General features: G+C 51.6%; 1 protein-coding gene across 2 annotated transcripts in view; it reads right to left on the bottom strand.

Annotated features, from left to right (window-relative positions):
• The window catches only part of imp3 (IMP U3 small nucleolar ribonucleoprotein 3), a 35,333-nt gene extending 23,811 nt beyond the window's left edge, over nucleotides 1–11,522 (bottom strand). The window contains exons 1-2 of one of the 2 annotated variants that reach the window (XM_041277634.1): nucleotides 11,274–11,522; nucleotides 9,804–9,911 (exon numbers count right to left, since the gene is read on the bottom strand). In XM_041277634.1, the coding sequence (XP_041133568.1) occupies nucleotides 9,804–9,911; nucleotides 11,274–11,410 (245 nt within the window). In that variant the 5' untranslated portion in view covers nucleotides 11,411–11,522. The remainder of the gene's footprint in view (nucleotides 1–9,803; nucleotides 9,912–11,273) is intronic. The other variant, XM_041277633.1, reaches the window with a different exon arrangement.
• Between the last annotated feature and the right edge of the window lie 2,468 nt (nucleotides 11,523–13,990).

Genomic DNA, 13,990 nt, shown 5'->3' with positions numbered 1-13,990 from the left:
AGCGCAGGGCAGGGTGTGAATTGCAGGCATGCCCTGGCTCAAACGCTGCTCATTTATTATAAAATTAACCTCTGACGTCCGTATCAATCATCAAATTTCTTGCATTTCACAGCACGTCTCTCCTGTTACAGGCAGTTCATCACTGCCTCGCTGGTTCAGAGTGTGGGAACAAAGTGAACTTTGAGAGGCACGCCATAGGGGCAGCCTGGACCCAGGACAGGGGAGAAGGAGAGGGGGACTGAGGAGGGCAGGGATACCTAGTCAAGGACAGGGGGCAGGGATAAGTCAAAAATCAGAGAACTGAAACAAAGAAATGCCAATTCTATAGAAAACACCCCAACACGATGAGGGATCTGAGCAGAGTCTCCTCATTGAAATAGAGTTCAGTGTACTGTAACTCTCTTTCTCTCACACTGGAGCCCCCCTCTCTCTCACTGGAGCATCCCCTCACACTCACTGAAGCAGTGCTCAGTGTTCTAGAGCCCTCGCTCATGCTTTAGTAGACCCAGCAGCATTTCCATGATACCCTGCAGACACTCTACTCAGAGTAAAGCAGCTCGATCACAGAGAGAAGGGATGCAGGCAACACAGGGTGGCTTTGTCTGTACGAGACCAGACTTGGTCATGCCAAGCCCCACAGACAACCTGAGGGAGCGCAGGCCTGTCTGCTTACCCAATAAGGTGCGTGCGTGTGTGTGTCTGTTCAGAGTAAATCTGTGCCCTGAACACAAAACATTGTGCAGAGGGAATCTGTGCCCTGAATCTGTAAGACATTCTGCAGCTTTACTCACAAGTGGCAGGCACAGGACCTGGGCTAGCACTGTGCTTACTCTACCCTCCTGAAAACCTCACACACACACTAATTTAAAAAAATATATTTCAAAGGCTTTAAAATGGACTCTTGTTTTTACAGACTTCGTTCTTGTGTTCTGGGATAAGGTCACACCACGTGGTCCTCACACTCGCATTTGAGGCACATCGCCTAAGTGAAGGCTCAAGGGTCCATTTACTGGTTGCATGGAGAAGAAAACCAATTACTTTGGTCAAGCATATATGGCAGATGGTGTGGATAAATGGATGTCAGCAGGTTCAAAGCTCAAATAAAACAGAAGATAAACAGCAAAACAACAAGGGATTTGTGGGAATGTTTCTATAGCAACAAAGGAACTTTCCAAGCTGCTGCAGGAAGTCCAGGCTGACCAGAGCAGCTACATGCAGCTCTTTCAAATGAAAGTTCTGGTCTGGCTCTTAACTGAAATATAAATAGCATGGCAGTGCGCTTGCAGCACCCCTTACTGAGGGCAGCCGGCACATTCCAGCACGGGCTCTCGTCAGAGCAGGGTCACCTTTCAGGTGGAGGTCGAGGGCACCACAGCCTGCCTCGCCAGCACGGCCTGACGCAGCAGCCATCTTCGATTCCCGTACAGCACTTCACAAGAGTTCAAGTGAAACACACATCTCTGCCTGCCAAGAGCAAGCTTGCATTTTCAAAACCAGCACGAAGAGCAGCATCAGCGCTGCAGAGCCATTCCCTCAGCGAGGGTCTGGGTCGCTGGTCTCCTTCACAGACCATGGCTTCCAACGTCAGGACGACACCGAGGGTCTGGGTTGCTGGTCTCCAAGGACATGGCTTCCAAAGTCCTTTTCAACTGGCTCGCCATTCCTGTCTGCAATGAGAGTTCCACTGCAGTTCTCTCGAAAGCGGTCCGACTGGCCGAGCTGCTTGTTCACTATCTGCGCTTCCTGATTCCAGAGAAGCCAGACGACACAGCAACCCTTCATCCCGGTCAGCCCCACCTGCTCTGCAGCTCAGAGCAGAGGCGGATAGAGAAGAAATGAAGAACCATTGCCAATCATCACACAAAAGGAAAGTTACAACACCACATAACAATGGCTATTAAAGCTCCAACCTCAAAGCCACACAGCATGACCCTGCATCCCTATTCTAACCTCACATGGACATGTGCCAAGCGTTACGTCTCAGTGAGGTCTTTCGTGTCATGAATGCGCTTCAGGATGGACAGTTTGAAAACAATTTCTCAGTGATATCTGATAGCAGCAGCAAGTCACTGGAGGGAAACGCTCCATATTAAAAATCAGGTTCAGCAGCTAATCTGTACTAATAAACAGGTGAGCTGCTGGGTTCTGGCATGAGCTCTCCTCACTAAATGACTTTTCTGCTCTCAGTTCAGGTTTCCAGCGCTCTTCTCTTTCTGCTTGTGCTGCACATTATTAGTTCACACGCCTTCCTTCAATGGTGTCGGTTAAACCTGTGTGTTGCGCGAGTCGTCTGAGCTTCATCTGTCACCAGCACTGCAGGGGAAGCTCAAAACATCCTTTGTCTTAGAAACAGGTTTAACTTCAATGGAATCGAGACCTGCCAATCAACTTCAGCAGATCTGAGACAGACAAAGGCGTGCAAACCAATGGTTTAAAATGTACTTTGAGCTGTAATAGGGTTACTGCCCCTCCACCCCACACTTCCACTGCAGTGACAATCGTTGGGTTGTCAATTCGCTTGTGTTAATTCAGGGAGTTACACACAGGACTGCTCTATTCAACTTTCAACTCGGCTAACTTGTAACTTCACAGCTTGTCAGTTTCACAATCCACTGCAGGAAAGTGCCGCCGAGCTGATAAAGAACCTTGTGTAGAACACACACAAGAATGCATGAACGAACAAACAGACACACACACACACACGCAGGCATGCACACACTTGTAAGAAACCCAGCTGCTATGGCGTTTGTATCAATGCTTATGAATTTTTGCATGGAAAAGGTGCCGATAACAGCGCTCAGACACAGGAGGAGTTTTTCGAACTCGTAGGTTCTGTTCATATTTGTGTGCAGCAGTACTTCACATATTCCATTCAAAATGACATGCTTTCATCAAGCCAGTCTAGAGGTACATAGGAATTGGACTAGTTTCCTTTCCAATGCAGAGACCACTTTCTCCTTTAGGAAACGTACGATAGCATGTTACTCTGTGCCGCTTCACAGAAAGCAAGCTTTCTCAAAAAAATGTTGAGGATCATGAAAAAAATGATTTACAAATTCCATTTAAAAAATAAATAAACAGACTGCAGTATATTTAGAGAAGTTCTGGTTATGTGTATGGTGAAACTATTTTAAAAGCTTACTTTATTGCAATGGTATTAGATTTCTATGTACCATACAAAAAAAATTATTAAGTAAACCTCCAGGCTAGTGTTCTCCCCGTCCACCCCCAAATAATTCCCGAGTGTCACCGTTTACAGTGCAGAAATTTCACCTGTGAAAAACAGCATCTTCCCACACAAGGGAGAGCAGATTAAAATCCAAGTTACATCCGAAAAGTCCACCAGATCGTTCCACTTTGAAACACAATAAAATGTATATTGAGGCAGTGGGGGGTGAATCCGGTTCAGTCTTGAAAAGGACTTTTCAGCCACATTCGATAGTCCTGCAGGAAGTCAGGAGCTGAAAAAACGTTTGCGACTTCCACGTTCTGTCAGATGACTAACTGTGATCCAACACTGGGCCGCTTCCTCACGTGGTGTTTTCACTGGAGCAGCAGCAGCAGCAGCAGCCACCAGGGCCAGAGATGAGAGGCATCGGCTTACAGGCGAACCCTGCTGCAGGGGATTAGCAGAGGGCTTACAGGCGAACCCTGCTGCAGGGGATTAGCAGAGGGCTTACAGGCGAACCCTGCTGCAGGGGATTAGCAGAGGGCTTACAGGCGAACCCTGCTGCAGGGGATTAGCAGAGGGCTTACAGGCGAACCCTGCTGCAGGGGATTAGCTGACTCTGTGCTGCAGTTGTCTGTACAGCTTCTTGTTACAGCTGAAGGTGCTTCAGCTCGTTACACCCATCAGTGCTATACACATCAGTTAGCCCACGCTGGAAACATCAGCTCTGGAGGCGTTTCATGCATCAAGTTCAGTTTGACAACAACGCTTGAGCTGGAACACAGACTGCATAGTCCACTGTGCCCTGCTCAACACAGAGTCCACCGGCAGTAAAGTCATTATATTTTAGTGGGAAAACTGAGCCTGACTGTGGGAAACCTGCAATTCAAATGGAAAAGTTTTGACTAGATGTCAGTGGGCATGTAGAGTGGTAACAAACGAGCAGACTTCAGTATGAATTCCCAGAGCTGCAGGACTAAATGCAGGGAGTGTGGGAGTGTCAGGCGCCTTGTATACGGGATCTGCAGCCTGGGTGTCTAATAGCACAGCTGTGTGTGAGAGAGCATATCAAAACGAGGTCTTCAGGCTGCTGTGTGGTCACAGCATTTACTGCGCAGGGTCACATTGCAGCTCATATTGGAGTGCTAATGGTTATTGTTTTGTTAAGTGCAATTACTGTAGGTTCATGTAACAAAACGGAAGCCTAAATATACACCAGCTTCCTTTTCTAAAAAGGTCTCGGAATGTTATATGCCATATGATACAGCATGCGTGCATAACAGTGTGCTTACACAGCCCCCATCTTCAGCACCAAGTTAATAGAGAACAACAATAATTCCAGGACTTCCAGTTCAGAAGCACATCACTGCTGAAGAACTGAGAAAAGAGCAAGCCCTCCGACCCGACCTGTACAGAACACAGAGCAAACACGAGAACAGCGCTCTGACCCGACCTGTACAGAACACAGAGCAAACACGAGAGCAGCGCTCCGACCCGACCTGTACAGAACACAGAGCAAACACGAGAGCAGCGCTCCGACCCGACCTGTACAGAACACAGAGCAAACACGAGAGCAGCGCTCCGACCCGACCTGTACAGAACACAGAGCAAACACGAGAGCAGCGCTCCGACCCGACCTGTACAGAACACAGAGCAAACACGAGAGCAGCGCTCCGACCCGACCTGTACAGAACACAGAGCAAATACGAGAGCAGCGCTCTGACCCGGGCTGCATGGCCTCACATTAGCACTCTCACAGCACTGGGCTCACATTAGCACTCTCACAGCACTGGGCTCACATTAGCACTCTCACAGCACTGGGCTCACATTAGCACTCTCAATATCTCTCACAGCACTAGGCTCACATTAGCACTCTCATTAGCTCTCTCACAGCACTGGGCTCACATTAGCACTCTCATCAGCTCTCCCACACCACTGGGCTCACATTAGCACTCTCATCAGCTCTCCCACACCACTGGGCTCACACTGGCACTCGCACAGCACTGGGCTCACTCTCAGACCATTAATAAAAACTCCACCGTGAAGCCAAGAACACGAGTGGGGCGGCAGGCCGGAGCAGCCTGGGAGCAGGTGTCAGAGTGGCTGGGCTCCAGTGTCCGTGCAGGGGATCAGAGAGGGAGTCACTGGGGACGTGTTTACAGCTTCCAGGAGCTTTCACACCATTCACTGCACTGCCCACCCGCTCTCACAGCAGCTACTGGCAGGATATAAAACATGCCAGACTGTGGATGCCGTCATTCAGGAGGACTGGGAATTAACTATGACATGCTGTCCATGTTTGAGTGCTACTGTCTTTGACAAACGATCCTGCTGCACAGACACTGAGCACACAGGCACAGTAACCTCCATTGGAACAAACGATCCTGCTGCACAGACACTGAGCACACAGGCACAGTAACCTCCATTGGAACAAACGATCCTGCTGCACAGACACTGAGCACACAGGCACAGTAACCTCCATTGGAACAAACGATCCTGCTGCACAGACACTGAGCACACAGGCACAGTAACCTCCATTGGAACAAACGATCCTGCTGCACAGACACTGAGCACACAGGCACAGTAACCTCCATTGGAAAAAACACTGGAGGGCTGCTGTTAGTCTTGCAGTGGGGAAACTCAAATATGAACATTTACAATAAAGAAATAAAAACAAAAATACAACAATCATGGGGCAGATCTTGAATGCAAACTGTAATGTTCCAAAAACCAAAGCTGTAAAAATCTCGTTCACCCCATTCTTATTTTGTTTTACAGATAGTGTGGAAACCTTGCAGTGGAGCAACTCAATGAACTGAAATAATGCTTCATCAGTCTGGATGGAGTTGGAGTTAACTTTGCCAGCATATTAACCCTCTTACTCTCCCACACTATGCATGATGCTGCACTGCACGTCTTACAGGAATGCTTCTGCAGTACAGCAATCTCTCGTGAAACATTTTCCCACAATGAGAGAGAGAGCAGAGCCTGCCTCCAGCAATCAGAGCAGCAAGCTGCTCCAGTGAGGAGTGCAGAGAGCAGCGCTTCCTCATGCCAGCCCATAAATCACAGCGCGATTGCACGGTGCGGACGGGCCCCAGCGCGGTTCCCATTGTTAAACCCTCAATGTAAATCCCGCTGCCTGTCAGCTGTGTTTGCACTCGCGACGGCTCTGATTAAACTGCAATAAACAGGGCCTGTGAGAAACTCAGCACAGCCCTGTTCTTATCTCCTCACAGCTCAGTGTGCACAGCAGTAAAACAAGAAGCAAAACACACACAGCTTGACAATTCAGCACAGCAAACACATCACAAACAGAAAAGGACAGATTATATCCAAAATCCCTCTCTCTCAGTGTCTCCCACACCAGACCAGACCACTCCAAACACCTCACTGCTACTGACTGGAATCCCTCTTGCTTTCAACTGGTAACTGGAATTGCACAACAGTGCCAGGACACAGGAAGCAAACCTGTAACTGGTATAAACACACACACATATTAATGCACTTACTGTATACAGTTATACACACACACACACACACATAAAATAATGGCAAACAAGCACAGAGGAGACAGCATCACTGAAAGGTCATGTACAGTATTCCTGTTATAGTTATATCTACTATGCGTATACATTCAGACCTATGGGGATCCAAACACAGCGAAATAAAACATCTCAAAGTGCAGCCGCGGATAAATCAACCCATTTAATAAAACCCCACCCCCCTCTAAACCCAACACTCTCCCCCCCAGCCGTCCCACTCTAACCGAAAAGCAGATATATATCCTCTAACCCTAGTGTCCCCACACCTCTCCCCACTCTAACCCTATCCCGCTACTGAACCCCCCCCCCCCCGCAGCCCCCTCAATCCCTATCCCGCTACCTCCCCCCCCCCACCCCCTCAATCCCTATCCCGCTACCTCCCCTCCCCCCCCCCCAGACCCCCTCAAACCCTATCCCGCTACCTCCCCCCCCCCAGCCCCCTCAAACCCTATCCCGCTACCCTCCAACCCCCCCCCCCAGCCCCCTCAAACCCTATCCCGCTAACCCTCCAACCCCCCCCCCCAGCCCCCTCAAACCCTATCCCGCTACCCTCCAACCCCCCCCCCAGCCCCCCTCAAACCCTATCCCGCTACCTCCCCCCCCCAGCCCCCTCAAGCCCTATCCCCTTCCCCCCAGCCCCCTCAAACCCTATCCCCCCCCCCCCCTCAAACCCTATCCCCCCCCCCCCAGCCCCCTCAAACCCTATCCCCCCCCCCCCAAGCCCCCTCAAACCCTATCCCCCCCCCTCCCCCCCCCTCAAACCAATTCCCCCCCCTCAAGCCCCCTCAAACCCTATCCCCCCCCCCCAAGCCCCCTCAAACCCTATCCCCCCCCCCCAAGCCCCCTCAAACCCCCCCCCCCCCCCCAAGCCCCCTCAAACCCTATCCCCCCCCCCCCAAGCCCCCTCAACCCTAACCCCTATCCCCCCCCCCCCAGCCCCCTCAAACCTATCCCCCCCCCCCCAGCCCCCTCAAAACCCTATCCCCCCCCCCCCCAAGCCCCCTCAAACCCTATCCCCCCCCCCCCCAAACCCCTCTAAACCCTATCCCCCCCCCCCCCCCCCCCCCTCAAACCCTATCCCCCCCCCCCCCCCCCCCCCCCAATCCCCCTCAAACCCATATCATCCCCCCCCCTCAAGCCCCCTCAAATCCTATCCCCCCCCCCAATCAATCCCCCCCTCAAACCCTATCCCCCCCCCCCCCCCCCTCAAACCCTATCCCCCCCCCCCCCTCACCCCCCTCCCCCCCTCAAACCCTATCCCCCCCCCCCCCCCCCCCTCAAACCCTATCCCCCCCCCCCCCCCCCTCAAGCCCCCTCAAACCCTATCCCCAAGCCCCCTCAAACCCTATACCCTATCCCCCCCCCCTCAAGCCCCCTCAAAACCCTATCCCCCCCCCCCCCCTCAAGCCCCCCTCAAACCCTATCCCCCCCCCCCCCCCCCCTCAGCCCCCTCAAAAACCCTATCCCCCCCCCCCTCCCAGCCCCTCAGCCCCCCTCAAGCCCCAACCCTCAAGCCCCCTCAAACCCTTTCCCCCCCCCCCCCCATAGCCCCCTCAAACCCTATCCCCCCCCCCCCTCAGCCTTCCCAAACCCTCCCCCCCCCCCCCCCTCCCAGCCCCTCCTCCACCCCTCCCCAAGGCCCCCTCAAACCCTATCCCCCCCCCCAGCCCCCCCTCAATCCCCTCCCCCCCCCCCCCCTCACACCCCCTCAAACCCTTCCCCCCCCCCCAGCCCCCTCAAACCCTATCCCCCCCCCCCCCCCCCCAAAGAGCCCCCTCAAACCCTATCCCCCCCCCCCCCTCAAGCCCCCTCAAACCCTATCCCCCCCCCTCAAGCCCCCCTCAAAAACCCCCCTCCCTCAAACCCTCTCAGCCCCCTCAATCCCCCCCCCCCCTCAAGCCCCCTCAAACCCTATCCCCCCCCCCCCCCTCAACCCCCCCTCAAACCCTATCCCCCCCCCCCATCCCCCCTCAAGCCCCCTCAAACCCTATCCCCCCCCCCCTCAAGCCCCCCTCAAACCCTATCCCCCCCCCCCCCAACCCCTCAAACCCTATCCCCCCCCCCCCCTCAAAGCCCCCTCAAACCCTATCCCCCACCCCCCCAAAAGCCCCCTCAAACCCTATCCCCCCCCCCAAGCCCGCTCAGAAACCCTAATCCCCACCCCCCCCAAAGCCCCCTCAAACCCTATCCCCCCCCCCCCAAAGCCCCCTCAAACCCTATCCCCCCCCCCCCCCCCCAAGCCCCCTCAAACCCTATCCCCCCCCCCCCCCTCAAGCCCCCTCAAACCCTATCCCCCCCCCCCCTCAAGCCCCCTCAAACCCTATCCCCCCCCCCCTCAAGCCCCCTCAAACCCTATCCCCCCCCCCCCCCTCAAGCCCCCTCAAACCCTATCCCCCCCCCCCCTCAAGCCCCCTCAACCCTATCCCCCCCCCCCCTCTCAGCCCCCTCAACCCTATCCATCCCCCCCCCCCCTCAAGCCCCCTCAAACCCTATCCCCCCCCCCCTCCCCCCCCTCAAGCCCCTCAAAAAACCCTATCCCCCCCCCCCCCTCAGGCCCCCCCTCAAACCCTATCCCCCCCCCCCCTCAAGCCCCCTCAACACCCTATCCCCCCCCCCTCAAGCCCCCTCAACCCTATCCCCCCCCCCCCCCCCCCCCTCAAGACCCCCCCCCCCCTCAAACCCTATCCCCCCCCCCCCCCAGCCCCCCCCCCCCCCCCCCCCCCCCCCCCCCCCCCCCCCCCCCATCAAACCCTATCCCCCCCCCCCCCCCCAACCCCCCCCCAAACCCTATCCCCCATAGCCCCCCCCCCCCCTCCAAACCCCCCCCCCCCCCCCCCCCCCCAACCCTAACCAAACCCTATCCCCCCCCCCCCCCACCCAACCCTACCAACCCTATCCCCCCCCCCCCCCCCAACCCTACCAAACGTCCCTATCCCCCCCCCCCAACCCTACCAAACCCTATCCCCCCCCCCCCCGAACAGTGAAGCCCCCCCCTCTAACCCTAACAGTGAACTGCCTAAGGAGCCTCTTATCCCTGGCAGAGCAGATGGGTCCAAGCAGCACAGCTCTCTGAAGCCCGGCACACTCACAGTTTGTTCAGCAGCTGGCTGGTGCACTTCGCCCGGAAACCGTCCTTCTCGCCCAGGTCTCTGATCTTGCGAGCCAGCTCCCGGACACTCCTGCTCAGCTTGTTATACCTGAGAAAGACAACAGAGCCCCGCATTACACAGGCCGTCGGCACGGGCTTCCTGGAAACCAGACTGAGCAGGGAGAAGACAAGCACAAAGAAGCAGTGTGAGAGCGACAGGCTTCCACAGCAGAGCGAGAGCCACAGGATTATTTATTGGGCGCTAATTACATGAGTTACAAGCTTAAGGCCTCCCTCAACCCAGCTTCTCAACCTGCTTTATACAGGCCTCCCTCACACCCCCGGGGGCTGGTGAGGAGCAGAGTTTGTAGAAACAAGCTTGTACTGAGATGAACAACATGCAGGTGGCAGCACTGACACTAAATCACACAAAGCAGGGCACACACCTCTGTTCCATTAGAACTGTGGAAGCAAGTCCAGCGCTATATACTGCTTGAACAGGGTGATCATTAGCAGTGATGCCGACTCATTTATCTGTGTTTGTTTAACATGGTATTGATAAATACAAAGTCTTTCAGGTTTTCTTGATTGAAAAGGACTCATTAACAGTAAAGGTAATTAATAAAAGAGCAACTAAAACCGATTCTGCTCTGCACGGGGTTTCAATACAATATATTCATGCAACAGTGTTCTTTAACTTTACTTTGTAACTCATGTAATTAGCGACCGATAAATAACGCAGGGATGCTAATGTAAAAGGTCCCCTAACCCGTATATACAAGAGAGCGAAAACAGAGAAAAAAAGCAAGTACAAGTTTTAAAAAAGTTTAAAACTGAGGTAAATAAATAGAGGATGTTGGGGTTTGTAGTCCAAAGCCATGGACGACTATAAAAGAATGGAACTGCTCATCCCAGCATGCACCGCGCAGACTACTTTTGCATGATCGCTCATCTACGACACAATAAGTCTTACAAATGAAATGAAAGTGTTAATGAGATGTTTACTTGAATCAATACAAGGTAAATGTAAGCGCTGAACTACAGGTCAATCAAGCCTTGACTGTTCCCACTGCGTATTACAGAGCACACGAGGCAACAAACTGCCATGGCGAACCCATGCGGAGCTAAACACGGACTTAAATAATAAACAAACAAATGAGACAAAAATAATTAACAAACAAATGAGACAAATATAATTAACAAATAAGTCAAAAATAATAAACAAATGAGACGACTCCACCGGCAACAGCGGAACAAGGCCTGCGTTTTTAAATGCCAGCTATCAACAGACTACACTTCAACGGCTTGTGCTTTATTTATAACTCTTATAAAGAAGCGCGCTTGCTCCAGTCCGCACAGATTGCAATGTGTGCTGGCGCGGCTCCCTGCCCCACAGGCCGGCTGCTACAGTCGCATTGCACCGTGCACCGTGCACCGTGCAGCGTGTGTGTGTGTGTAGCGCAGCTCTTACTTGGTGTAATCCTCTCTCTTCTCGATGTGGAATCTCCGCAGTACTTTCACTTCGTGTAGATTCTGGTCCACCTCCCAGCTGATGAAGTCCACTTTCTTGAGCAGCTTCTGCTCGTGGTATTTCAGTTTTCGCACCATCTTCAGTTATTGCTCCACTTGGTGAGTTTTGAACAACGTGTTTTTAAATGCCCGACAAGCCGCCGTGGCGCTCTGCGTCACTCAGAACAAAGCCTGCGCCGTGACGTCACCGCTCCCACTGGCTCCTGGTTCAGGGGGTGCTCTGCAAACTCATCTTGTGTCGGGGAGGCGAGACGAGCACAGCGAGCAAAGAACTGCCCCTGGGTGTGACAGACGCACGGCAGTTTAATGCATGTCTGTAGTGGTAGTTTGTCATTTGAAGCCGCTTTTTTCTATAGAAGATGCTGGATTTATTGGATGAGATAAGATATTTGAAATCGTCCTTATCCATTTAATGAAATTTACTCTTCTAACCAAATATGTGTAAGCTTTGCTTCTCTTAGTGGTAGCCGCTCTGAAATGTAATTATGTGCTGTCATTTTTATTTTGTCTCATTTGAACTTGCTCTTACCAGGGATGTTATTGTATTCTATAACTGCTCTTATATGTAATGTGATACTTTGTAACAACTGTAAGTTGCCCTGGATAAGGGTGTCTGCTAAGAAATGTATACATATTATTATTATTATTATTATTATAAAATTATTATTATTATGTATTATTATTATTGAGAGGTGATGCATGGAGTCAATATAATAATAATAATAATAATAATAATAATCATCATCACCACACCTTGGCTGCAACAAGGCTTGTGACACCATCAGAGAGAGAGAGAGAGAGGTGATTCATGAGTCAAGAGAGAGAGAGAGAGAGGTGATGCATGGAGTCAGGAGAGAGAGAGAGAACAAGGAGTCCAACAGATAGAGAGAGAGATGATGCATGAGTCAAGAGAGAGAGAGAGAGAGGTGATGCATGAAAGAAGACAGAGAGACCTGATGCATGAGTCAAGAGAGAGAGATAAAAGATGCATGAGTCAAGAGAGAGAGAGAGAGGTGATGCATGGAGTCAAGACAGAGAGAGAGAGATGATGCATGAGTCAAGAGAGAGAGAGAGAGGTGATTCATGAGTCAAGAGAGAGAGAGAGAGAGGTGATGCATGGAGTCAAGAGAGAGAGAGAGAGAGGTGATGCATGGAGTCAAGAGAGAGAGAGAGAGAGATGATGCATGAGTCAAGAGAGAGAGAGAGAGAGATGATGCAGAGTCAAGAGAGAGAGAGAGATGATGCATGAGTCAAGAGAGAGGCAATGCATGGAGTCAAGAGAGAGAGAGAGAGAGGTGATTCATGAGTCAAGAGAGAGGTGATGCATGGAGTCAAGAGAGACAGAGAGGTGATGCATGAGTCAAGAGAGAGGCAATGAATGGAGTCAGGAGAGAGGTGATGCATGAGTCCTGTAGGCACAGCAAGAGGTCCTGCAGTTTGGATGTGTGTGTATCAGTGTTTCAGGTAACAGTTTGGATGTGTGTGTATCAGTGTTTCAGGTAACAGTTTGGATGTGTGTGTATCAGTGTTTCAGGTAACAGTTTGGATGTGTGTGTATCAGTGTTTCAGGGTTTGGTTTGCTGTGGTGCTTCATGGTCTTTATCAGACTGTTTCTCCAATCTCATGTCTTACAGGACTCTCCTGCTGCTTATCTCTCCTCAAGGAAGGAGTGACAGTGCTGTGAAATGTTGGTTTGTTTTTATGTGCAGGCCTGCTGGACAAGCTGTGCAAAGAAAACAGAGTGAATCTCCTGAGCAAGCCTTATCTTGTATGCTCAGTGCTGCAAGGCAAATGGTAATCTCTGAGACGCAGATTGCAGGAGTCTGCAAAAACTACAGAGTTGATTGGATCCTCACTGGATCCTTGAGCACAATATCTAGCAGATAAAAAACCAAGTGCTTGAAATGCAATGAATGGGATTTTCCACATTGGCTTGCTAAGCAAATTCCTTCATATCAGGAAAAAACTGTGAAATTTAGCAGAAGAATCTACGTGCGCTGAAATATCTACAAAACTGTTACTGATGTGATAACAAAACATACAGGTGCAACAAATAGCAAAATTGACTGAATAAGAAGCACATGGAAACTGTGACTGTGAAATCAACTGCAGGGAAAGACTCAGGAGCGACAACAAGGGAGAGAGATGAAGGCTGAGGGTGAAGATCCTATCATGAAATATTCCACTGCAGGTGTTGTGTTCAAGGGTGTAAGGATCGGGACAGTGAGTATATGGGGCTGTGCAACAAGAGCTCTTAAACTTCACACTGGCAGCTTCACTACTGGAGCGCACTGTTACAAACAAGAGCTCTTAAACATCACACTGGCAGCTTCACTACTGGATCGCCCTGTTACAAACAAGAGCTCTTAAACATCACACTGGCAGCTTCACTACTGGAGTGCACTGTTACAAACAAGAGCTCTTAAACATCACACTGGCAGTTCCACTACTGGATCGCACTGTTACAAACAAGAGCTCTTAAACATCACACTGGCAGCTTCACTACTGGAGCGCACTGTTACAAACAAGAGCTCTTAAACATCACACTGGCAGCTTCACTACTGGAGCGCACTGTTACAAACAAGAGCTCTTAAACATCACACTGGCAGCTTCACTACTGGAGCGCACTGTTACAAACAAGAGCTCTTAAACATCACA

The sequence above is a fragment of the Polyodon spathula genome, chromosome 18, assembly GCF_017654505.1.
Source record: "Polyodon spathula isolate WHYD16114869_AA chromosome 18, ASM1765450v1, whole genome shotgun sequence".
Lineage (NCBI taxonomy): Eukaryota > Metazoa > Chordata > Actinopteri > Acipenseriformes > Polyodontidae > Polyodon > Polyodon spathula.
This window is presented reverse-complemented; position numbering and strand designations above follow the sequence as displayed.